The sequence below is a fragment of the Episyrphus balteatus genome, chromosome 3, assembly GCF_945859705.1.
Source record: "Episyrphus balteatus chromosome 3, idEpiBalt1.1, whole genome shotgun sequence".
In the NCBI taxonomy this organism is placed as follows: Eukaryota; Metazoa; Arthropoda; class Insecta; order Diptera; family Syrphidae; genus Episyrphus; species Episyrphus balteatus.
Window position 1 is genome coordinate 128,444,701 of NC_079136.1, and position 24,803 is coordinate 128,469,503.

The 24,803-nt window shown below is 31.8% G+C and overlaps 3 protein-coding genes across 3 annotated transcripts in view; 1 reads left to right on the forward strand and 2 right to left on the reverse strand.

Moving 5' to 3' along the window:
• LOC129913732 (protein rolling stone) overlaps positions 1-18,273 on the reverse strand; it is a 160,552-nt gene extending 142,279 nt beyond the window's left edge. The window contains exons 1-2 of the mRNA XM_055992549.1: positions 18,042-18,273; positions 17,905-17,979 (exon numbers count right to left, since the gene is read on the reverse strand). The gene's annotated coding sequence lies outside the window, so the exon portion shown is untranslated. The remainder of the gene's footprint in view (positions 1-17,904; positions 17,980-18,041) is intronic.
• On the forward strand, positions 7,119-16,137 carry LOC129913719 (voltage-dependent calcium channel subunit alpha-2/delta-3). The gene is made up of 14 exons (XM_055992527.1): positions 7,119-7,545; positions 10,584-10,665; positions 10,730-11,108; positions 11,167-11,681; positions 11,747-12,115; positions 12,713-12,883; positions 13,270-13,344; positions 13,413-13,789; positions 13,845-13,996; positions 14,053-14,555; positions 14,616-14,858; positions 15,051-15,144; positions 15,197-15,603; positions 15,662-16,137. The coding sequence occupies exons 1-14, from the start codon at positions 7,427-7,429 to the stop codon at positions 15,776-15,778; spliced, it is 3,603 nt and encodes a 1,200-aa protein (XP_055848502.1). The 5' UTR covers positions 7,119-7,426; the 3' UTR covers positions 15,779-16,137.
• Positions 18,274-18,446: 173 nt separating the features above from the next.
• On the reverse strand, positions 18,447-24,630 carry LOC129913721 (DNA mismatch repair protein spellchecker 1). The gene is made up of 8 exons (XM_055992529.1): positions 24,413-24,630; positions 24,242-24,291; positions 23,647-24,177; positions 19,560-20,913; positions 19,274-19,506; positions 19,127-19,218; positions 18,847-19,069; positions 18,447-18,786 (listed from the first exon to the last, which is right to left on the reverse strand). Exons 1-8 carry the CDS (start codon positions 24,447-24,449, stop codon positions 18,556-18,558), a joined length of 2,751 nt encoding a protein of 916 aa, XP_055848504.1. The 5' UTR covers positions 24,450-24,630; the 3' UTR covers positions 18,447-18,555.
• Between the last annotated feature and the right edge of the window lie 173 nt (positions 24,631-24,803).

The following is a 24,803-nucleotide window of genomic DNA, read 5'->3' on the forward strand; positions in this document are numbered from 1 at the left end:
GCGCGTATAGATTGGGAAAGTGAATGAGTTGTTGATGTGACAACATGGAAAGTGCTAACAATGTTGCCAGAAAATCGGAGTTTTTTCCCCAGGAAGTTTATGAGAATCCTGTAACCAATAACAAAAATATACTTCCCGTTACAGCATGTGAATTGAAAAAATTGAACCTTTAACCCTTTTGGACCCAGCGTTACTCTCATGTAACATTTTTTTAAAAATTCGTAAGAAATATTAAATTAAACAATTTTTTAGGTTACGATGGCTTAATTGAAAGATAATAATGCCTAGTTACTGGATGATTATAAAAAGTTAGTCAAATATCATACCTTTAATTTTTTTTATCGAGAAAGGGACTGAAATTCACATTTTTTTTTTGCAAACAAAAATTTTGTTATATATGGTCATAATTTTTAAAAAAAGATATAAAAAATGTTAATGCAGAAAGTGTTTTTAGTTTTGCTATTTATTATTTTAGAAAATAACTTTTTGCTATTCATATTTCTTAGTTGTGATGTTTTTGACCCGATAATACCGAAAAAAAAAAAAAACATTTTTTAATATTGATTTTCATAGCTAATGTTAAGTCAATCTCCATCATTTTTTACGTGATGTTCCACAAGATTCTGAACTCGGGCCAATATTTTTTTTTTATTTTTTTTGATTTGGTGGAGACTTTCATGTTTTCAATAATATGTAAATTATTTACCTCATCTGGCAACGCTTTAACATTAAAATAATAATGTTGTCTGTAATTGTTTTTAATTTAAATAACTCAAATTGAATTATGTGCATAGACAGCGCGACGTGTTTCGACCTCAATTTTAAATAATAATAAAATACAATACAGATATAATGTGAAACACTAATGCAAGCTGCTTTTTATCTATCTAAAATATAATTTATCTTATTTAAAACACTTCATTTATTTATTTTATTTTTTGAATATGATTGGTTTCTGGTTTTGGAGTATTTAAATTGAAATTAGGTATTTGCATTTAATTAGAATATCAAATTCGATTTTTTTTTATTTTTGGTAAATAATATTTATAACGCGACATAAGCTAGTGTGGCAGGATTATATTATATTATCAATTGCAATTGCGGTATGAATAAATTTAGTGTGTAGGTAATAATTAAAATTTATGAGTCTTTTTTATTGTGGATGCAGATTTTTTTTTTTTAGAAAAAAAAGGAGGTTCAGTTTTAAACAAAATAATATGAATTAACTTAATTAGGCTTTTTATTTATTTATTTAATTTTTTTTTTTTAGATTAAGATAAGCATAGATAATTTTTAATGAAAAGCCTTCAAAAAATGTTTTGTTTAAAAAAGTATAACATAAATTGTATTTTGCGATATTTTTGGATTAGTTGTAAAGGAAGGACACATTTTGGTTGTGGATTGGCAAAAAATAAAATAAATTTTTAAACTAACTAATCTCCATTCAAAGATTATAATCAAATGATTTTCGTGAATTGCATACTGCAAGAATTGTATGCAACAGCTTAAATGTATAATCATTTTAAAAATTGCGTTCCCGAAATGACGTTTAATGGATTTACTCTCCAAAAATAAAGAAATTGTCGAACAAAATATTGCCTAATCGGTTAATCGTGTTTTTAGCCACTTTAACTAGATTTTTGCAATTATAAAAGCGTTCCTGGGAACATTTTTTAAAAAAGAAAATTATTTTTTTTTTTAATTGATAGAATGAATGAAAAATCCTAGGAGGAAACACAAGATTTACATGTTTTTCGAACAAAAATTTGGTGCAGCAAAGTTTTAAATTGGCCCCCTTTAAAATAAATCTGTAATAAATATTTTGGACTGTTATTAATTTTTTTTTGTACGTTGAGAAAATATTTTTAACCTTACCAAGCAAGCAAAAAAAGAAGAAGAAATAGAAGAAACTTTTCTCTTTTAATATTTTTTTAAAAATTTGACAGTGGAGAATTTTTCGGAGAGTTAGAAAAAAACTCCATTTTAAAATTAAATTTGCGACTGATTTCACAAATTTGATCCAAGTTGCAATTTTTTTTAATTTATAAAAACATTTTACATATCGAATTTTTTAAACAAAACCTAAAATCTGTCTTTTTTTTTAAACGAATAATTTCTTAAATGAATTTGCGTTCCATAAAAAGGACAACACTTTATTTGTAATATTTAAATTGATTTCCATAAAAAAAACTCGAAACCGTTAAAAATAAATATGTAGGTACATATGTTTTATAAATACATTTTCCAAAAATAAAGGTTAATTTTCTATTTTCCACTGTTTCAAAACAATTAATCAGAACTTTAAAAAAAAAATGTAAAACATTAGTTTATTATTATATTTTTTTAGTTTGGGTCGTTCCTTCTCTGTATTTCAGAAATCTATAATTTTGTTTTTGTATTATTCTATACATATTTAAAAATTTTATAAACTCAGAACACAGCATCTGAAAATTCTGTAAATGAAAAACTATGTGTATTGCAAAAGAAAAATTTGTTTTGATAATGAAAAAACCAAAAATTTCACACACACCTTTTTTCGCTATCAAAACGATTTTTCTATTTCAATTTACATAATTTTGGGAAACAGAATTTACAGAAGTTATATCTGTTATATCTTGTTATAAAACCATTCCTCATTCCAATACAAATTTTATCAGGGTTGTTATATTCTCAATAAAAACAAAAATTTATCGATTGATGTCAAAATTTTGGGACCTCAAATACCAAAAACCGAAAATACTTTTAAAAAAATCGAAGACCTCAAAAATCCAAATTCAAAAACAGAAAATCGAAAATCCTGAAACGTGAAGTTTCAAAAACATTTCTATTCTTCATTTACTTGTTTTTCTACTTTTCCTATTTTAACTTGAGCAAATAAATGAATATAACAGCACTGCACAGGGGCGTACACTCAATTGGGGCAAGCAGGGCGACGCCCCGGGGCCCCCGACCGACCTCAGGGCCCCCACTGGAGACAATGCAGAGAAGGAAACTGTTAGCATAAATTGAGCTACGAAGTAAATTGAAATGTATTTGAATCACTTCGGATACAAGGGATTATGTCATTCAGTGTAATGTATAATGGATTGGTAACCACACAAAATATATTGATCTGATAAAAAGGTTACCCCATGGGCCCCAAAAAAAATTAACTGCTTTTTTAAAAGAAAAATTATAATTTTATCTAAGGGCCCCAAAAAATATTACTTGAAAAATCTTTGCAACCACAAAAAATACATTAAGGGCCCAAAAAAAGCAAAAAACAACTTCAAGTCAGGGCCCTTCAGGGGCCCCAAATGCTTTTACTTTTTTTAAATTAAATTACATTTGTTGATGGATTACTAAATATTACTTTAGGAGCCCCAAAAAATATGACTTCGGGGATCCAAAAATATTATATGAAGGGTCCCAAAAAATAATTTCTCAGGAACCCCTTTAGTTGAGAGGCAATCAAATATTAATTTGTGGGCCCCAAAATCTATTAGATACTAAGGAGAACAAAAATTTTCATCAAATTTTCTGATGACATGACAAATATTATTTGAGGATTCTCAAAAGCTATTACTTCAGTGGTTCAAAACAATCAAATGGAAAATTAAATATCAATTTAGGGGCCTCTAAGCACTTAATTTTGAGGTCCCAAAAATAATTTTTCAGGGGCCCCAAAAGAAATAAACTATGTTTGATGATGGAAAATCAAATGTGTACACATTACTTCAGAACAGAGGCCCCAAGAACTATCAATTCTAAGCTAAAAAAATTTTTTATTTTTCAGGGGCCAGAAAATAAATTGTGACTGATGATGGAAAATCAAATATGTATTTATTACTTCAGAACAGAGGCCCCAAGAACTATCAATTCTAAGCTTCAAAAAGTTTTATTTTAGGGGCCGCTAAATATTTAATTTTGGGGGCCCCAAAATTAATTTTTCAGGGGCCCAACAATAAAAAAAATTATGTTTGATGATGGAAAATCAAATATGTACATGTACATATTATTTCAGAACAGACGCCCCAAGAACTATCAATTCTAAGCTAAAAAAAATTTATTTTAGGGGTCTCTAAATATTTAATTTTGGGGGCCCCTAGAACAAGTATTTACTACTTTTATGATAGAAATGTTAAGTAAGTATAGCAAAGTGCATTACGAACATATTAAAACATTAAAATAAACCTAAAAATAAATAAGCCATACACAAAAAAAAATTATGGCGTATACGTACTTTTTTTGTATCTAAGGGGCCCCCAAATATCAAAGAGGCCCCAAAATTTAGTCTTGCCCCGGGGCCCTCACGACTCAACGTACGCCACTGGCACTGCATCTCCCAACAACTATTAAATCCCAAACTTTTCTTGCAAACTCCATCATCCACTAGTCTCGCTCGAAAGCCACATCACATTTCCACTATATAACTTGGTACGCCGACGACGGACGTCGACGACAACGCAAAACTTTGAATAAAATACCTTGATGCTACTCTTGGGTTCAAGGTTGCTCATCTCGAATTAAAAACCAAAGAAAAAAATCATAAACAAATTTAATCCTCCACATCTCCTGTCCCAACAGAAAAAAAAAAGTCCACTTTTGGCTAAAGGATATAAAATACCAACGGTGTTGTTTTTGTAATATTATCTACATTGCACGCACTCTTGGAGTATTTATTATCCATTCAATGTTTGTTCATGTGTGTGTGCTGTGTGTGTGTGTTGGTTTTTTTTTTTTTTCGGGACCGACAGGATATCTAATCACCCGAGAGACTTTCGTGTTGTCCTCGTCTACATCAATCCTCATTCTCACAGCTCACCACAAATGATATGGATTTGCCTTAGCGAAGGTTTTTTAACACAACAAAATAATATGACAATGAGGACGCGTGTGGCGCTAAAGTTTATGTATAGACAGAGAGGAGGTGGGAAAATGCTTTAATAAGCTTTTCAAGTGATATAAGCTGAAGACAAATAAAAACAAAGTTTTTTTTTTCGTTTAAGCTTTTGATACGAGTTACCGTTTCTTGTTAATTCGTTGAAAATTTGTTTTAATAATTTTTTTCTGCAAAATTCAGAATAATGGAATTTTTTCTGAAAAACAAGGAAATAGGAAAGTCCGTAGGGAATAAAAATACAATTTGAGACCTGTTTTCGTCTCAACGTTTTTGGGCTGTCTGTCTGGTTTTTGGGTGTGGGTAAAATATCTGTAATGTGTTGTCACCCGCCAGGATACCTTATTTTAAGTCTATGCATGGTACACGATCGTTTTCGTCATCACTATGACTGATTGTTAAAAATCGATTAAAAATAAAATGCACGACTGGGTCGCACGAACTTGCTCTTAGAGTTAAAGTTGCTTAAATTTTTAAGACTTTTTATATAGAAATTTGGAAAAAAAAAATTCGTTTTTTTTTAAATAAAATCAAATCTGAAATCAAATAACCTTCCAAAACAAGTATGCAGTTTTGATTGATATATTAAGATGCATTTTTAGAAAAAAAAATTTTCAAAATCGTTAGAGCCGTTTTTTAAAAAACTAATTTTTTATAAATAGGTAATTTTTTGGAAAAAAAAGTTTTTAAATAAAATTGGTATGCCATTTTGTAGAAATCACTAAGCAACATCTAAAAACAAAATTTCAAAAAAATTCAATGTCCTGTTTTCGAAAATTTGATTTATCAAAAAAAAATTTTCAAAATTATTTTTTTTTAAATTTTGTTTCTGGCTTATATTAACATTATATAAATGCTTCTTCACAAAAAGTTTCGTTTAAATCGAACAAGCACTTTCGGAGATAATGGGATTTGAAAAAAAAACGGTTCTATGGCAGGTACCGTTAATAATGATTTTCAAAAAAAAAATTTTTCATTTAAAGATAGACCTTGTCTTAAAACTAACATTCGAATTTTTTAAATAAAATCGTTGGAGCCGTTTTAGAGCAATTTCAACTTTACTAAAATCGGTATATGGCAAATTTGTCATATCGACGGTTAAACTGCAAAACCTCGTAAGTCGTTTTTTTACTCTTTGTTTATAAATCGAAAAAAACCTCTTAAACAATTTTTAAAAAATTAAAGAACTAAATACCGATTTTAGTAAAGCAGTACCTACCGTTATTTTTGATCCAAAAAAATTAATTCCAAAAACCCCTCTAAAGAGTCGCCAAATAATGCTACATACCAAGTTTGACATCAATCGGCTGTAGGATGTAGCTTCGTTTACAGACAGACAGACAGACAGTTTTAAAGCAAATAATACTTTTTTGCCCAACTAAGTACTAAAAATTTGTACATGACTCTAATTCAATGGACCGTAGTGTAGAAAAAATGCACTACGATGTTTCGGCAAGTTACCTAAAAAGTTGGTGTGTTCAATTCTCTTTTCAAAATGGTATAACATTGTTGAGAATATTCCATAAATAACCGAGATAAAATTTATTTTCTTAAGAAATCCGACTTTTTTATTAGGTAATTTTTCCATATTATTTAAGTTTTGTACCCTTACAGAACCTTTCAGAATACAAGAAATGAAATATTCTTTTATAACTTTCGATATTACAGTAAAAGTAGTAAAATGGTCCTATCCGGAAAATCTGAATTCAATTTTCACTTTATTATTAATTCTTGGTGAAAAGTTTTTCACGTTCGATAAATTCCCCTATTTCTGAACTTGTTTTAAGGTGAGTCGAGATGTGATCAACTTTTTTTTCACTTCAATTTTGGGCGACGAATAGAAATATTTCGGGTGAAAAATTTTCTATTAAAAACTCACAGCATGGCTGATTTTCAACTTGTTTACACATACATCCAAAAAAGAAAATTATTTGGCAGCATTTTTTCAAGCTTTCAAGGAAAAGAACTTTTCTCTATGTTTTCATCTCTGAAAAACACCATCTCCAACCCAAAACAACCAACATGTGGTTGTTCGTAGAAAAATCAATACCGGTAAAAATAGCGGCGTTCATCTTCAACAAATGTCAAAATCTTCTTAATTTTCAAATGCGCATGTTTTTTTATCTCACAAAACTCAAAAATGGATGCACAAATGTCAAAACAACAAAACTGAGACCAACCTAAAAATAGGACTCTTATTGGTCTCTTCGCACAGGGAAAAATACACAATTTTCACCTTTTCCACTGTCAGTTTTCCGACAGCGCCCCACCGATACACATCAGAAAATAAAAAATTTAAATTGTATTAAAACGTGATGAAAATTTGACTTCTATATAAAGAAGAAGAAGAGAGAAAAAATTTTCTTTCTTCAAAAAAAAAAAAAAAAAATTGTGTCAAGAGTGAAAAAATCAATGTGAAAATATTATCAAAAAGAATATCGAATCTTGTGTTGATATTTTTAGGTGAAAAGTGAGAGTTTTTCTCTACACTGGGGTATTGGGTTATTATATACATTAAAGTCATCCTTTTTGGAAAATGCTAGAAAAATGTTTCCAATTTGCGAAAAGTTGATGTCACGCGTTTGCCTCATTGTGGCCGCACTTTTTTTACTGCACCTTATTTGGATACCACCACAACCAGTTACAGCAACTTTAGAAGATGATGCGTAAGTTTTGTGGGGGTTGAATAAGAAAAATAAAAAAATATAGGTTTTAAGGTTAATGGCTCCCTAAAGGATGAGTAAAATTTAATTTCCCTATGGTTTCAATTTTTTTTTTTCAAAGAATTTTCATGTTTGCTTCCTGTGAGGAAAAAAAGATTGCTCATCTGAAAACTTTCGGGGTGAGATTGAAAAATATTCTAAAAATAACTTTAGAGATGGTGAAAATTTGGGATGGTGAGAATTTAAGAAAAGACAGATGTGGGGTGAATTTAAATTGATGTTTTGGGTTTTTTTTCTTTTTTTTCATTTCTCTCTCCCGGTGAAATTGTTTGTAAACAAAAAATTTGTGTTTTTTTTTTTCGTTTGTTTGTTTTGATCGTGTTTTTCTTTTTTTTCTCGCTGACAGGAATATTGTTTACAAACAATTTTAATTTTCACCACAGATCTTTGCGCATGTTGGAGAAATATTATGTTTTTTCTGTAGGAAGTAGGATGAAAGTCGTGTGCCTTGGGGGCTTGTTGACAGGTGGTTGGTGATTGTTTGTTTTGAAGACGCACGTGAGGCATGACATTGGTTAGTGTTATAAATTAAAGTCCATTAAACTCAATAAATATAATGGTGGCACTAGGTAAAAAAAACCTGATGTTTTGTTCGTGTCAAGTTTAATTGCGTTTTTTTATCTAGCAGTTTTTTTCTAATTGGCAGGTATTCAGAAGCTGTTTATCATTTTAGATTAAAAAAAAAAATGTTTACAAGGCATTTATTTTGTTTTTGTTTTACATATTCAGTTGAGTAATAAAGGAGTTATTACTGAGTAAATCTATGAACAAAAATATGCTTTATAACTTTTTTGACATTTAGCCCTGATTTTTCAATCATCAGTTAGACTATCCGACGAATAAAGTCAATATAAAAAAAGATATTCCTAGGAATAAGCTCTAACTGAGGTTTATCTGACTTTTGAAAAATTGCATAAAATTAAACTATAGTAATTTTTAGCTATTTTTCACATGGTAACGCATATGGTAGCTAAAATTGTATTCCTTGCTGTGAACAGAATGTTAAATGTTTATTTTTTTTTTTAATATGTATAGTGTGAAATATTTATCTACTGGGTTTGGAATAAAGTAAAAACTCATTACTTTGACCGCAATGTTCCTCTTTATATCATGAGACTGATGCTCTGGGACAGCAATATTTTCTACGCGTTATCATTTTAGATCACAATGTTACCGAGATATACCTAAGAAGATCTAAATTAATTTGTATTTAAAAAACGTGACGTCATACATTTTTTTCGACATTCGCATTTGAATTAAGAATATTAAAATCTATTAGAAAAGTAGGTATATTTTGGTTTACCAAAAAAATAAATTCTCAGTTTTATTGAACATTGAATTTTTTATTATATATCATGTTTTCTAATATTTACTTAAAAACATAGTTGGCAACCATAAAACCCCAAAACTTTCAATTTTTAAATGGAGCATAACAAAAATTATTTACCTAATTGAAAAAAGGATCCATTAGATAGCGTAACAATAAATTTAAAAGTTTATTTTTCTAATTTGGTACTTTTTGATTTTTCTATGGAATCTAAGATCTAAAACCTTTCTGACCTGAATTTAGTCTAATTTCTAGTTTATAAACTATGTATTTTGAAAATGAAAATTCTATTTAAAGGCTTATTCTGGCCGCCATTTTGGGGACGCCATTTTAAATAAAATGGTTTTTTTTTCGTTTTCTTCATAGAGAGGGTATTGAATAAAAGCCCCTCTTTGAAAATTAAAAAAATATGTATAATGCACAACTGGTTTGGACAAACTTGCTCTTAGGGTTCAAGTTGTTAGAATTTTTAGGATTTTTAATATAGAAACTTAGTATTAGAAATTATTGTAGGTATATAAAACAATTTCATTTGTTTTATTAAGATGCATTTTTAGAAAAAAAAAAAATCAAAATCGTTTAAAAAACTGGAAAAAAAAGTTTTAAAATCGGTATGCCATTTTGTAGAAATTACTAATCAACATCTTAAACCAAAATTTCAAATATGTAATCATTTTTATCAAAAAAACAAAACCGACTTTGGATCAAAACTGAATTTTATGGTTTTTCTCATAGTTTCTATCGCCAGAACTGAACACTGCAGGCAGCAGTTTTCCAATACAAAAAGAATTATCAAAATTAGTTCACTCAGTCCAAAGTTATGAGGTAACAAACATACAAAAAAAAAAATACAGACGAATTGAATACCTCCTCCTTTTTGGAAGTCGGTAAAAAAATTCAGTGTCCGGTTTTCGAAATTTTTTTTTAAAATCCAAAAACTAATTTTTTTCAAAATTTTATGTTTGGCTTATATTAAAATTATATGAATGGTTTTTTACAAAAAGTTTCGTTGAAATCGAATTAGTAATTTTGGGAGAAAATCGGATTTGAAAAAAAAAAAACGGTTCTACGGCAGGTACCTTTAATAATAATTTTCAAAAAAAGTTTTTTTTTTTTTTTCAATTAAAAGACAGACCTTGTCTTAAAACTTAAAAATTTGTACCAACTTTCAGCTCTATGCGAGTTTTGTTTAGGTTTGCCTTTTTTTGGCTATTTCAACTGGGCTAAAATTCTCAAGAAAACACTGCTAATCTGTCTGTATAGGAGTAGTCCAAACGGATTAGATAATCGATTTACTACATTTTCCGATTTTTCAGCTTTTTTTTGCAGTTTTTGGAAATAATTCTTTCGGACTAAAAATAGCTCTCCCTGTGATAGGTATATCAATTTTGGAAAAACTATTTTTTGAAAAGAGTTTTTACAAATTTATTTTTAACGGTATCTGCACCTAATAGATTTTTTTTTTAAATTTCATCATGACTAAGTCGAATAACATTTGCGTTAATTTAAAAAACCTCAAAACAAGATTTAAAAAAAAAAAAAAAAAATTCGAAAACGCAGGAGTTTTCGATATATTAAAACACTTGACCACTTTTGGTCGTCATTGTATTTTAATACATACTGAAAACTGATTGTGTTTATGTCTTCTCTTTAGAATCGGAAAATGGGCTGACAAATTCGGTGAAGAACTTTGGGATTTGGCCAAAAAGATGACAAAATCACCTGAAATTAAATCTGTGAGTTTCTTTCTTCTTTAACAAAAAAAAAAAAGTGATATAAAACTAATTTTTACATTCACAGAAATACAAAGAATACAATGCTCGAGTTGAAAACAAAAACGGTACGGCTCTTATAAAATCAATTGTTAAAAATGTCGGTCGAATGTTATCACGTAAAATGGATGCAGTTAAATGCATTCTCAAAACAGCAGAAGAAGCCGCTGAAGATTTTACTCTGAATTATGACTTTAATTATACTGCAGCATCGAATGACGTTAAATACTATTCGAGTAAATATTCGAAATTTAAAGGCAGGCGAGCCTTGGAATTGGTGGAAACAATTGAAAAGAATGCTCCAATGTATTTGGATATGACACTTAACCAGGATACGCATTTTTATGATATATTCGTCAATACGTCACACAGTTCCGTCCATGTGCCAACGAATATTTATGATAAATGTAAGTTTTTCAACTATCTCATATTTTTCAAATTAAAAAACAATTATTTTTATTTTAGATCCCGAAGTACTAAAAGCAATTATGTGGTCCGAAAAACTTGATTCAGTTTTTTTGAACAATTACAAAACCGATCCAGCTTTGTCGTGGCAATATTTTGGCTCCGACACTGGTATTCTACGACATTATCCAGCTTTACAATGGGAACCAGATAAAAAGACCGAAGATGCTGACACTTATGACTGTCGAAAACGGTCATGGTATATTGAAACAGCAACATGCTCCAAAGATATTGTCATTTTGTTAGATAATTCGGGTTCGATGACTGGTTTTCGAAATCACATAGCCAAATTTACAATACGTAGTGTGTTGGAAACATTTTCGAATAATGATTTTTTTACAATATTTAACTATTCGGCAACGTGCGATGATATTATACCGTGTTTCAAGGACGCTCTTGTCCAAGCAACACCCGAAAATATTGATGTTTTCAATAAGGCCATATCAAAAATGGATCCACAGGGATATGCCAATTTGACAATTGCCTATGAAAAGGCTTTTCAACTTTTGAAAAGGGTAATTTCAGTGATTTTTATTGAAATTTAAAGAAATTTCCAATCAGTTTTTTTTGTATTTCATAGTATTACATAGAAAGACGCTGTAACGAGACTTTAACATGCAACCAAGCCATTATGTTGATAACGGATGGTGTTGCTGGGAATACAACTGAAATTTTTGAAAAATATAATTGGGGAACGGGTGATAATGGAACGGATCGAATGAAAATTCGAATATTTACCTATTTGCTGGGGAAAGAAGTGACGAAAGTAAGAGAAATACAATGGATGGCGTGTCTAAATCGAGGGTATTATTCACATATTCAAACGCTGGATGAAGTTCATGAAGAGGTGCTAAAGTATGTTGATGTGATAGCAACGCCATTGGTTTTGCAAAACGAAGAACATCCACCAACATGGACTCATTCGTTTGCTGATAAAACCGCATCTGATGTAAGTTGCATTGAACGTTTGTACTGTACAGTGTACAATATACTGATGAACGGTGCTGAAGAATGAACTTAATTGATGTGTTCTCTTGTACTGCAGTGTACTGTATTGATATGTACTGTTCTGTATTGTGTGCTGTATTTTACTGTGCACTACTTTATTTTACTGAAGGATACTATCTCTACTGTATTGTACTGTATTATGTACTGTATTTAACTGTATTGCACTATATTGTACTGGAATGTACTTTTTTTTTTACTGAAGTGTACTGTATTATACTGAAGTGTACTGTATTGTACTGCATTGAACTGTATTGCACTGCATTGTACTGTATTGTACTTTTGTGTGCTTTTACGTACAGTACTGAACAAATATTTTTAAAGAATTGTTTTAAATGAATTTTCGTTTAACAGAATCAACAATAACAAAGTGCAAAGCAAAGGCTTATGATAGATGTAGTGTATTGTATTGTATTGCATTGTACTGTATTGTTCTGCATTGTATTGTATTGTACAGCATTGTACTGTTATGTGTACTGCAATGTACTGTACTGAAAAAATATTTTTAAAGCATTTTTTTGAATGAGTTTTCATTTTACAGAACCAACAAGAGCAACAAAGCGCAAAGCAAAGACTTATGATAGCGGTAGGAGTGCCGGCATTTGATCGATCTTGGAGGGGTGAAAATTCAACAAGGAGGGCTAGACTTTTAGGAGTGGCAGGCACTGATGTACCAGTAGAAGATATTGATAAACTTACACTTCCTTATAAGGTTTGTATAGATAATGCCTAAGAATCTAATCCCAACATAAGCATTTTTAAACCTTCGAAATAATTAAAATCACAAACATCCAATAATGTACTGTACTGTATTGACCTGTATAGTATGGTATTGTTTTTCTATGTACTGTACTGTATTTTAATGTACTTTACTGTATTGTACTGTTTTGATCTGTATTGTACTGTTTATACTTTAGTACTATACTGTACTATGCTGTACTAAACTTTACTATACTGTAATTTACTGTACTGTGATTTGAGTTTTTAATTCATTGAATTGTGCAAATTTATGATTTTAAAAAATCAACATGACCAAAAAAAAAATGCCCTGAACTTTTTCGAAATTTGTTCAACTTTTTCTGTATCCAATTTTTACAGCTCGGTGTCAATGGTTATTCCTTTGTAATAAGTAACAATGGCTACGTAATATTTCATCCTGATCTTCGACCTTCAGTAAGAAGCTTTTAATTTTACAAAACCTAACTATCATCCATATTAAACCGTTTATCCCATTTTAATAGCAAAATGGTGTCGTAAATCCCAACTACAACAGCATTGATCTAACCGAAGTTGAACATTTGTACGAAGATGTTCAACCCCGTCAACCAGGTGATAAAATTCTTGAACTTCGTGGAAGTATGGTTCGTGGTGAGAGTGGAAAAACCACCGATATAACTGTTAAATTTCATTACGACAAAATGCGTCGTGTTTCGGAAGAAGATCAAGATTATTTCTATGAACCACTTTTGAATACACCTTTTAGTTTGGGTTTAGTTGTACCCAGTACTTATGGCAAGAGTTGGATTAAAGTTGGCGAAGAAGTGAAAAAGAACATTCACATGGGTATTAATATTTCGGATTTCTTTGTCGGTGACAATTGGAAAATACATCCAGATTGGTAGGGGAAACCTTTGAACTTACATATTATATAATTTTGGTCACTAAAATTCTAGGGTCTACTGTAAGTACCATTACCTTGAGGGTCATGAATTCAAAACTCCTGAAGAAGAATTTCGTCACTTTTTATCAAAAATGGTTCAAAAAGATTGGACTTGGTCCGAACAGTATGAGAAGGATGCCTCTGACGAAGATGATGACAATGAACGTAAGTTTAGGGCCCAGTTTACACTTGGTTTTATCACTCTCTCTCACTCTTTCTAGCCAACTGCGGTCGTATCACCTTAAACGATGATGCCTATTACTGCAACAAAGAACTTGTCCAATTAGTAATATTCGAAGCTAAAGTTACCAATTCCAGCTACGGCGAGTGGAAGTTTAAAGACGATGAAGAAAAAACGCTCATCGAGCGTTACAATGCGTCACTGCGTTATGTAGCCACAATGAGTGGCCTAACACGATGGCAATTTATTTATGGCGAAGTTGAAGTCGATACCGATTTTGAATTCGGTGACTACCATACTAGAGCCATTGATGAGACATGGTATAAGAGTGCAATTCTTCAGCATAGAATCGACCCGGATAGTTTTGTATATTCGGTGCCACATGCCAATGATCCACCAGAAGATTCTGAAATAAAAGTTACAGCCTCGCATGCAATTTTTCCGCGTGATGGTGGTATGGAAGCACCTGCTTGTGTGGTGGGTTTTCAGTTTCCACATGTGAAGATGTGGGAACGTTTTGCCAATATTACTTCTGAGGAGAATGTGAGTATTGAAACCAGGTTCTGACCTTTACTCCACTCATGTCTTTCTCACGTATTTTAGTGTAACGGCTGTGTCAAGACTTGTAACGCCGATGAGCATGAATGCTATGTACTGGACAACAATGGTTATGTCCTCATCTCACAAAACAACAATGATACAGGTCGATTCTTTGGCGATGTCGAAGGTGCCGTCATGGAAGCCATGGTCGAGAAGGACATTTTCAAGGCCATTGACGTGTACGACTATCAAGCTCTGTGCTTGGAAGTTGTAGAATCTTCAAGTGATGCTCATTCATTGCTTCATGTAAGTTTCAAATTACAGACCGAGTTCATTGCAGGCCACCAGAACTTAAGTTCTCAATTGGTCAGAACCAAATATCACCTAACTTTTTATGACCTCCAACTAATCAAAGCTTCTTAAAACTCAGAACTTAAGTTCTGGAGGTCTGCGTTGAGTCCAGCCACTGACTTTTAAAATTTTCAAATCTTTTCTTAGCCAATTCGACTTCTCTCACTTGGCCTTAAGTGGCTCGTGACAGAATTTTTCTGGCATTGGAATCGCATCCAAATGTGGGCCGAAGGGATGCCTTGTAAGTCCCATATTGTTCAACGTAAGAATTAAATTAAAATTTTCTTCCATAGTCTATGACGACGATGATAGTGATGATTATGACAATGGCTACATTGGTCCTCGCAAAACAGCCAAAACCCCCGAAGATACTGAAGAAGAAAAAGTATTTCCAAAACCACCACCCGACCCAGTTTATGATCATTGTGAAATGAAATCAACATTGTACACTCTTCAAGAGACAAATATTCATTTCAATAATTTCTTACAAGCAAATAACTCAAGACCGTTTCATTTGAAACGAATACCAAAATCAAATTTAGTTTTGATTGTGGTGAAAGTGATGTATCCAACAGAAGCGAAAAAACTAACAACAAAACCACAGAAAATTGAATATGAATTGGAATTTCCATGTTACAAATTGAATATGAGTTTTTTGGAACGTCAAAGAATTGCTGAATGTTTTACTGAGCATGTTAATGTAGGTTTTATTCTTTTTCTTGATAATATTCTTTAATAATTCTTTTTTTTTTTTTCAGGAAACTGAATTTACATATTGTGGTGATGCGGTATCAATCCGTTTGAATTATTTCAATTTAGTTACTAGTCTTGTTGTCTTAGCTGGAATGCGATACCTCCGACATGTAGTTGATTAGAACTTTAATAAGAAAAAAAAAACTAAACTTGTCCAGATCCCACCCGGCGGAGGCAGCGGAATTGCTGATATAATGTATAGTAGCTAGGATTTTTGTACCTTTTTAACTTTCTCCCATAAATGGCCAAGAAACTTCTTAGATACAATTTTTTTTTTTTTATTATTTTGTTTTTATTTTTTTTTAGAACAAATGGTGCCTGTTTTATAAATAGTGTTAGTGTTAAAGGTATAACTAAAATATGAAGTTGTAGGTTTAAAAGGTCATGCGTCCTACTACCGAATTCAATAGTCCGACGTCAAACAGCCTTTAATTTAAAGAAGATGCATTAGACATGGTCGCCATCATAGTAGACTCGTAGTACGAATACTAAAAGTTTTTACTACGAAATTTGGATATCGTTAAAAATGGTATCACTATCCCCGAATGATTAGGAAGTTTGAAAAATTATTCTACGAAATGTTTTTTTTATCGAAGCTACATTCAAAGATTCAAGATAGAAACATACAAACCTGCATTCTCAAATTAGGGTTATATCTTCAAAACAAAAATATACTGTCAACTCTTCCTCCATTAATTTTGATTTAATGACCAAAGTATTTCGAATCTTTTCATTTAGCCAGTTCAGATTTCTGGGATTTCCTATTTATAGTTTTTTTCTTTAGAGAATTTTTCTAAAGAATTCTACTCAGGGAATCCTAGTAAATCTAAACTGACTTACTAACTACTTCATTTTGACTGACTAACTTTTTCATTTTGGACTTTATATCATTTTTAAGATGCGAATTAATTATTTTTCTTGAAATATGTACCTAAGCAAATAAATCTTCAACTAAATTCCCTCCAGCGAAATAAAATGTTGTCATTTTCATGTAAAAAGCTTTCACTCTATTGAATATAACGACTGGTAAGGACAAAAATATACATATTTTCAATTTTTTTTCCAAAGTCTTTAATGCCTTTCAGCCATTTTATCTTTTAGCAGAAGGCAGCGATGACTAAATCAGTAATTGGGCGGCATCTAAGAGCAGTTTCAGCCCTGTATTATTATATAGACCATTTTATAGTTAGACCATTTTAGAAAAATTTAGTTTGATCATTCATTTTTTTATTTGATGAATTTTTTTTTTTTTTGTAATGCTTTTGAAAATAATTTTGAATTATACCTTCTACATTCAAAGCGGTTGAAATTTAACGTATTCAGCAAAATATGGTTTTAAGTTAAATTGAAAATTTTATACTTCCTTTTTTAAAACGACCCATAAAATACTTATAGTAGTACGAAAGTTTTTCTTTTTTTTTGACATTTTTTTTCTAAGCACAAAAAAACTGTATCCTAAATTTATTATTTATTTTTTATATATAGAAAATAATAAAATAGAAAAAAATAGACAAGATAACTTCTATTAACAATTTTTAGATGTGAAATAATGTATTTCATTTATTATGATAGTTAATATATTATATTAAAAAAAAATATTGAAAATTATTTTTTGAGTGTTTAAATAAATGTTTTTTTTTTCTTTTTTAGTAAAATGAATAGTTTAAAAAATAAAAACTGTTAAACCAAAAACGAGTTGTTTTTTTGTGTTGTACCATCAGTATTTTTGTCCTAAAATAATTATCTGTTGTTTACGCTTTAAAAAATATGTACCAATATCCAATTATTCACCTATGATCACTCAAATCATTGACAACGTCATATTATGTCATATCTCTAGGTTCAAAAATAAAAATCGTCTGCATCCCAATACATTATGTTATACATATGTACTAACGAAATGACGGCTATTTCTAGCAAAAAGGATCTACACAAACTGTAAATTACTCTGCGATTAACCTTAACGCACAACGCGAAACCTATCTCAAAAGAAAAGATGTTAAAATGCTTCATTCTTCTGGCCCACACATGCTTAACTCACAAACATCTTTTCAACAAAGAGCCTAAACCATTTTACCATCTTTGTACTAATAGTGTGGAATGTGAAGGTTGAATATGAAATCAGATTCCACAAAATTTGTCATTCTCAAGGCTTTTTAATTTTATAGTCAGATATTTGGGATTGAAGTCTTTTTGAGAACTCAAGAAAAATGACGAAATTAAAATAAAAACAAGAAATAAATCTTACCTCAAGAACTAGTTCGTGCGATTTATTTCTTCTTCATTCCTTTGAAATATGTTCTCTTCTTTTTCTAGCTCCCAGCTGCTGAAAGTACTTATTTAAGACATAATATTCAACTTCGCGCGTTTCGTTGATTAGATTACCTTTACTGTTTTGATGAATTTGCCAACTTCTTGAGTTTTCTAAGCAGGATGTTCTTAACTTTTATCCTCTTAGCTCTCTTCCATTTTTTTTGAAGATTTGCCGAGCTTGTTAAGAGCTGCAGCAAATGTGTAGGGGTAGAAGCCTACGAGGATTTAAATTTGTATTTCACGAAAGTTTGACCACGTTTATGGGCACAAGCAACCGACACCTTTCTTTGCTGTACATTTTTAAACAAATTGTATCCATATTTTAAAATCAATCAAATAAAAAAATGTTTGGAGTTGACGACAAAAGCAAACAAAATGATTTTTTTTTTTTTTCAAAACTTAGATTTTGAATATTATAATTCTTTTTTTTTTAATAAAAACTTTTATAAACTATGAAATGGATATAAAAAAAAACTGTTAGAAATACTGATTAATTTTATTCTTTTTAGGAAGACCACTTTTTAAGTGATGTGTGTATTTGTATGTGGGTGATCGCAGATCTTTGTTTTTTGTGTTCTCTTTATTTTTAATCACTCGCAGTTGATAGCACTGCCTTAAAGTACTCACTATCCAATTCCTGTATATCTTTTTTAAATTGTTCCACCAACTTGGTTAGATCTCCTTCATTTATATCAACATTATTACCCGATGATAAATTATCAATAGCTGTTTCGATTTTATTAATTAATTCTTCATCTTTTTGAGTTCTTTTTTGAACATTTTCATCTTCAAATTCGTGATAGACATTTTGGGCCATCTAAAGGGGGAGAATAAAGTTCTTCGTTTGATTTTTTTCTTTAAATTTAATTAGACTTACTTTAACAACAGAATCAGGAAAATTGGCCAACCTAGCTACTTGTATACCAAAACTCTTTTGCATAACACCCGCACGAACTTGAAATAGAAGTGTAAAGTTCTCATCATCGGCCAAAGCAGCCATATGACAGTTCCTAACTGTCGAACAAGTTTCGGCGAGGTTAGTGATTTCATGGAAATGTGTAGCGAATAATGTGAAACATTTGGTTTCTTTTGCAAGATGTCTGAAATTTTTAAAGAAAATTAAAGAACGTTCCAATCATAAATTTACAAAAACTTACTCTGCAATCGACCAAGCAATTCCGCAACCTTCATACGTCGAGGTTCCTCGTCCCAATTCATCAATGATTACTAAAGATTTTTCTGTGGCAGTCTGGAAAAACAAAATTTAGAATAAAGGAATCTTCCAAGATTTGGCCATAACTCACTCTGATAATCCCTGAGGTTTCAATCATCTCGACCATAAACGTACTCAAACCCTTGATGATATTATCACTAGCTCCAACTCGTCCTAAAATCGAATCTACCATTGAGATAGTTGCCTGGGAACATGGCACAAATGATCCAACATGTGCCATAAGAACTGCTGTGCCCACAGATCTGATATAAGTACTTTTACCGCCCATATTTGGCCCAGTTATAATGAACATATTGCAATCATCTGTGAAAGGAAACATCATGAACATTAAAATTCCCTCACCTATTAATCCTTACCTTTCTTAAACTCTACATCATTCGAGATGAACGTGACATTCTCTTGCAATTCCAAACATGGATGTCTCACATCCTTCAGGGTAAGCTCTCCAGATCCTTCATCCAACATTTTCGGTCGAACATATGGAGTCGGAGCATTATGGGCAGCAACAGCAAAACTAACCAAACAATCCAGCTGAGCAATTTGATTGTTCAACGAAGTCAATGGAGCCGAATAGCCTTTAGCCACTTTAATAACCTCTTCGACGATAGATTTCTGTTCCTCCTCATATTGCTCCCGAATCTCACCAAACGCCTGACTGTAGGCGGTTAGTTTGTCAGAAGTAAATCGAACTCCACCTCGAATAACATCGAGAACCTTATAGGACTTGGACTTTCTCAAAACGCTATCATCTTTGAGGGCAATTCGAAAATGATAACCCAAATGGGACACACTTTCAAGCTTGACAAATTGTCCTTTATCGATTTCCAAATCTTGACTGGCTTTTGTTAGTAATTTATTCATTTTCTCAAGAAGTTTGTCCATTTTTTCTTTCATTTCTGCTAAATTCTCATCAAATGAAGCCTTCACCATGTACTCTCCATTTTCCACTATTTCCAGGTCAACAACTTGCTCTACCATTTGTTTTAAGCCTGCCAAGTCGCCCAGAGTGCTCTTCATTGGTTCACATATAACATTTGTCACTGTGTTGTTCTCCAATGCTAGCAGAGTCGAGATGAGACGAGGTGCTCTCAGAATCACTTGGTAGATCCGGAAGAGATCCTGAATGGAGGCTTTCTTTCTCATGAGTTTCTTAGTAAGCATCAATATGTCTGGGATGCGTTTAAGATAATCTTCGTGAATCGAAGACATAGCTGTTGGACTCTCAGTCAAGCACTGGACCACGTCGTGTCGATCATTGAGGACTTCTTTACTGCGTAGAGGCTGTTTGACCCACTGAGCCATCAACCGATGACCCTGTGCCGTTCGACATTGATCAAGAACACCCAATATGCTCTGCCAACGAAATGAAGGAGAGCTGATTTGAGTTCCTGGCTTGGGAAGGATATTAAGAGCAGACACAGCAGCAGCGTCCAGATGGACATAGCGATTGAGATTCAATGTCTTCAGCTCATAGTGTCCCAGATTGCCTGGATCGGAAACCAGACTAAGATAGTTGATGGCAGCTCGAAGCGAATCCATTGCCAATTCCATGTGAATCTCTGTAAATGTTGAGGCATCTTCTTGCTGTCCTTTGGCGAATCTCAGGAGTTTGTTAAGATCCTGAATGAGGTCAGATTTATCACCAGAATATTTTTTTGATTGGGACACCATGACTCCATTTCGTTCCATGAGCGTTTTTATGGCAGCATACTAGAAAAAGTGAATGGAAATTTAATAATTCATTGGGGAAACTCCTTTATAATCTATTGAAATTGAAGCAATCGATATTTTTTTTGCTAGCGATCACCTGCAAACGGTATTTCACTAACAAACATGGATCAGTTGAAATATGCAATCGAAATAAGTGTTATTGAAGATAAACCTTCACTATTAGCAAAAGAAATTGGAAAAATTAATGCACTGAGCAGAAATGGAATTGAGCTCACAACACAGAACGTCCTGTTTATATCTGAATTGAGAGATAATATGTTTATACTTTATACAGTAGGATCATTTTATCCAAAATTTAGCCCGCAATTTTTTGTCATCCAATTAAATATTGTCTATTTACATGGTAAGAGGACTTTAAAGACCAAACAATTGGTAGACTCATCGGAAGACAATTTTCTTGACAGATTACGGAGAATATGAAACTTTATTTAGAAGTTGAATTGAGACAAGAAATCGTATGGGAGAGAGTCTATTACCCTCCGCTTAGCTTGAAAAAAAAAATTTGTACAAATTTCATTTACAATGACTTATAAGCCTGTTTTCACTAGAGCCCAAATAAGATAATTACGCAAATCATCCTATTTCAAATGTCAAATTCTATAGAAAAAAATCTAAACTGACCTCATTAGCGAAATTATCTCATTTGGGCTCTAGTGAAAACAGGCTATTATGCTTGAAAAATTTGTTTTCAATTTCAAAATCTTGAAAAAAATTTTTAGTTTTATGTATGTAATTGAGTGTATCAACACTGTTACCAATTCTCTCATTAGTTTTTATTCAAAAACAGAAAACCGGATGCGAAAATGTTTTGTCGTTTTCAAAAATTAAAAAAAAAAAACCTCCTTTTTAAATGATTTCTCAATAACGAGTACAAAATTATCTCCCAATTCAAAATTGGACAATGACCAATTAGTCCAATTATTTGGAAAAAAGAAAAATTATGTGTTTAGACGAGTTCATACGATTGTAAGAAGTCGGCAAATTTTTTGATAGAAAATTGACAAAAGTTTGGATGCAAATTTTTTTTTTGTCACTTTTGACAAATAAAATTGCATGTTTACATAGTTGATAGAAAATTGGTGAAAATTTGTTGGGAAAAATCGGCCAATATTGGAATCGTGTATACTTACCTTTAGACTGTAATCCTGTTAAAATACCTATGGAAAAAGGTTTTCAGCTTGAAGCTAATATCACATGGAAATATGAATATGAATTTCTTGGAAATATATTGTATATAATGCTACATATCGCACCCTCAGTGCAAAAGAGCGATAAGTCAAAAAATGACATTTTTGATATAGTGATGAGGAAATGTTGCTTTTTAAATTACCTTTCTTTTGAAGGGCTTGTTGTTAACGTAAACGAAAAATTCGAAAGATTATGAAGTATTTATTGATTATGACTGTTTTTATCCAATTCCTACTATATTAAAAGTCAAACTCTTTCCTAATTTAAACAATTTTAAAAAATAAATTTATTAAAACTACAAAATAAACATAATGGTTCTTGTAATAGAGCTTTGACATTATGGAAATTGCTGTCCCATGGAAAGTTATAAGGGGAAAGTTTAGGGGGGTATGTATTTTGCAGAAGCGTTTTCTCGAAATGAACTTTTTTGAGTTCTCGCTCTTTTGCACTGAGGGTGCGATATGTTCAAGACTGGTTAAAATGATACACAGGGAGTTTTATGAGCATCTTAAGAGTTTCGTACGCTATTTGAAGGCAAATACGTTTTAGAAATTAAACTTTAACTAAACTTAAAATCTACCAGTGATTGAATATTCCCATACGTGCCTGATATAGTAGATACAAAGTCGGTAACATTTCATTTTTTATGTTATTCAAGTTTATAGAAGTTGTGTGTCCTACCTGGTGCAGCAAGAAACAAGCTTTTGCTAATTCATGGTTTATGTTCAGAAGCAATGTGTTGCTGTGTTGCTTTGGGCTCCAGTATCTATTGCTAAATACTTCTGGTTGTATTCAACTCCTTTTTTTCTATAGAAAAATGTTTTTAAATGCATTCAGAAGTACTAAAAATTATTTTGCAGTAGATACTGGAGTCCAAAGGAAATGCATTTTGTGAGTAAATAAGGAAGAATTCCTTTTCATATTTAAAGATAGCAGAGTATGCATTGGTATGGCTCATAACTTGAAAGTAAATGAGCAAAACACATCGATATAATCATTTTATAAGAGATAACATACATCGTTCTTCTTCTTCCTTTTTCTCGGCGCTGTTATGATCTCGATGTCGAGGGGATCATAACCTTCCCACGTTACTGCTTCACACTAGTGATCCGCCTGTGGGGTTCGCCGGGTTGACCTAAGAAATCGGCGGCAAACCTCCCGGTTTTGTATTGTTCCGTTTCTGATGCCAACTGAATGCTGGTGTTTTTGCATTTGCTTGTACCAGGAGTTTTTAGGCCTACCTTTCTTTTTATTTCGTGTTGGAACGTTATATGATATTGCTTTTTTGACGGGGTTCTCAGGATCTCTCCTTTGAACATGGCAATACCAACTGAGTCGGTCGTGTTTAATTTTTTGGGAGATGGTATTTTTAACATGAAGGCTTCCTCGGATCTTTGTACTTCTAATTCCATAACATACATCGTTATTATGTTAAATTATTTCCTTGTTAGCAAACTTTTTTTTGCAGAATCGGAAATCTTTTTATATGAAAGCCTAAAAATTATATCTCAATAAATAACTTACCTCTCCGTCGATTTTAGGCAAAAGACACTCCTTAGGTCCAAGTAATACAACAGTCGCTTCCAATTCGGTGAAGAAATCATCATCGACAAACTCGGTTACCAAAAAGAGACAATCATTTTGTTCCACAGACACCAGACCGATCTTTTTCTGGGCACCTTCCATTCGAATTTGTAGTGAAATTATGGTATTCCCAACCAAGACTTCTTTGTTTGCAAAAAGCAAATCCTCAAATTGAATCAGATTGCCAGGTGATCCACGGAATTCGATTTTCCAATCACTGGAATTGGCTTTCTTTGTGTAAACTTCAACGCGATAGTTCTTCACAAGGAGTAAATCGCGAATGACATTTTCAAAGTGATTCTTTGAAAGAGTGAGATAAGGAAGTTTGTCGGATTCATCACCGTCAGGGGACATGGTCTGAATGTGAGCTGTAGTTTTGTAAAAGATTCGAGACACGAGGTCTGTGTCATCGACACCGTGGATGGAATAATATTCTGTACGATCGAAAAATCGCACTGTTGTAGGTGGTTTCTGAAAGGAGAGAAATTAAGAACATAAAACGAGGATGGTGGAGGAGCATAAAATAGAATCATACTTCGCCAAGTTTTGCATAAAATTTCATAAAGTTCCTTTGGGCATTGATGTCTGCAATGGGAATAACAAGAGAAATAGTAATAAAAGTATTCCAGGATTGACTTGAGGACAAAACCTTAATTTCTGAGAATTTGAGCTCAATCTTTGCTCCATAATGCAGATGAAAACTTACCCAAATTTAAGGAATGATTTGGCTTTAAACCGTCCATGGTTGTTTGGTTTTGATTTAGTTTATCACTGTGTTCAATTTCAAATTGTTTAAAAACTTATCAGGTTAACGTTGTTTAATAAACAATAATTGCGAATACAAAAATTGTAGAAGAAAATTTATCAACAATTTAACTGGCGCCAGAAAATTTGTTTAAACTTCGATCTGAGAGAAGAAATGTCAAAACAAATATTGTTTGGCATTTGCAAATTTCAATTTCATTTTGTTTCAATTCAAAGTGATAATTTTTATTGTGAATGGATTTTATTAAGAAGGAAACACAAGGAGTATATTGCTTTTTTTTTTGGAAAAATCATCTCACACTTGGTGTTGAATTAATTCATTAGTGCCTGGC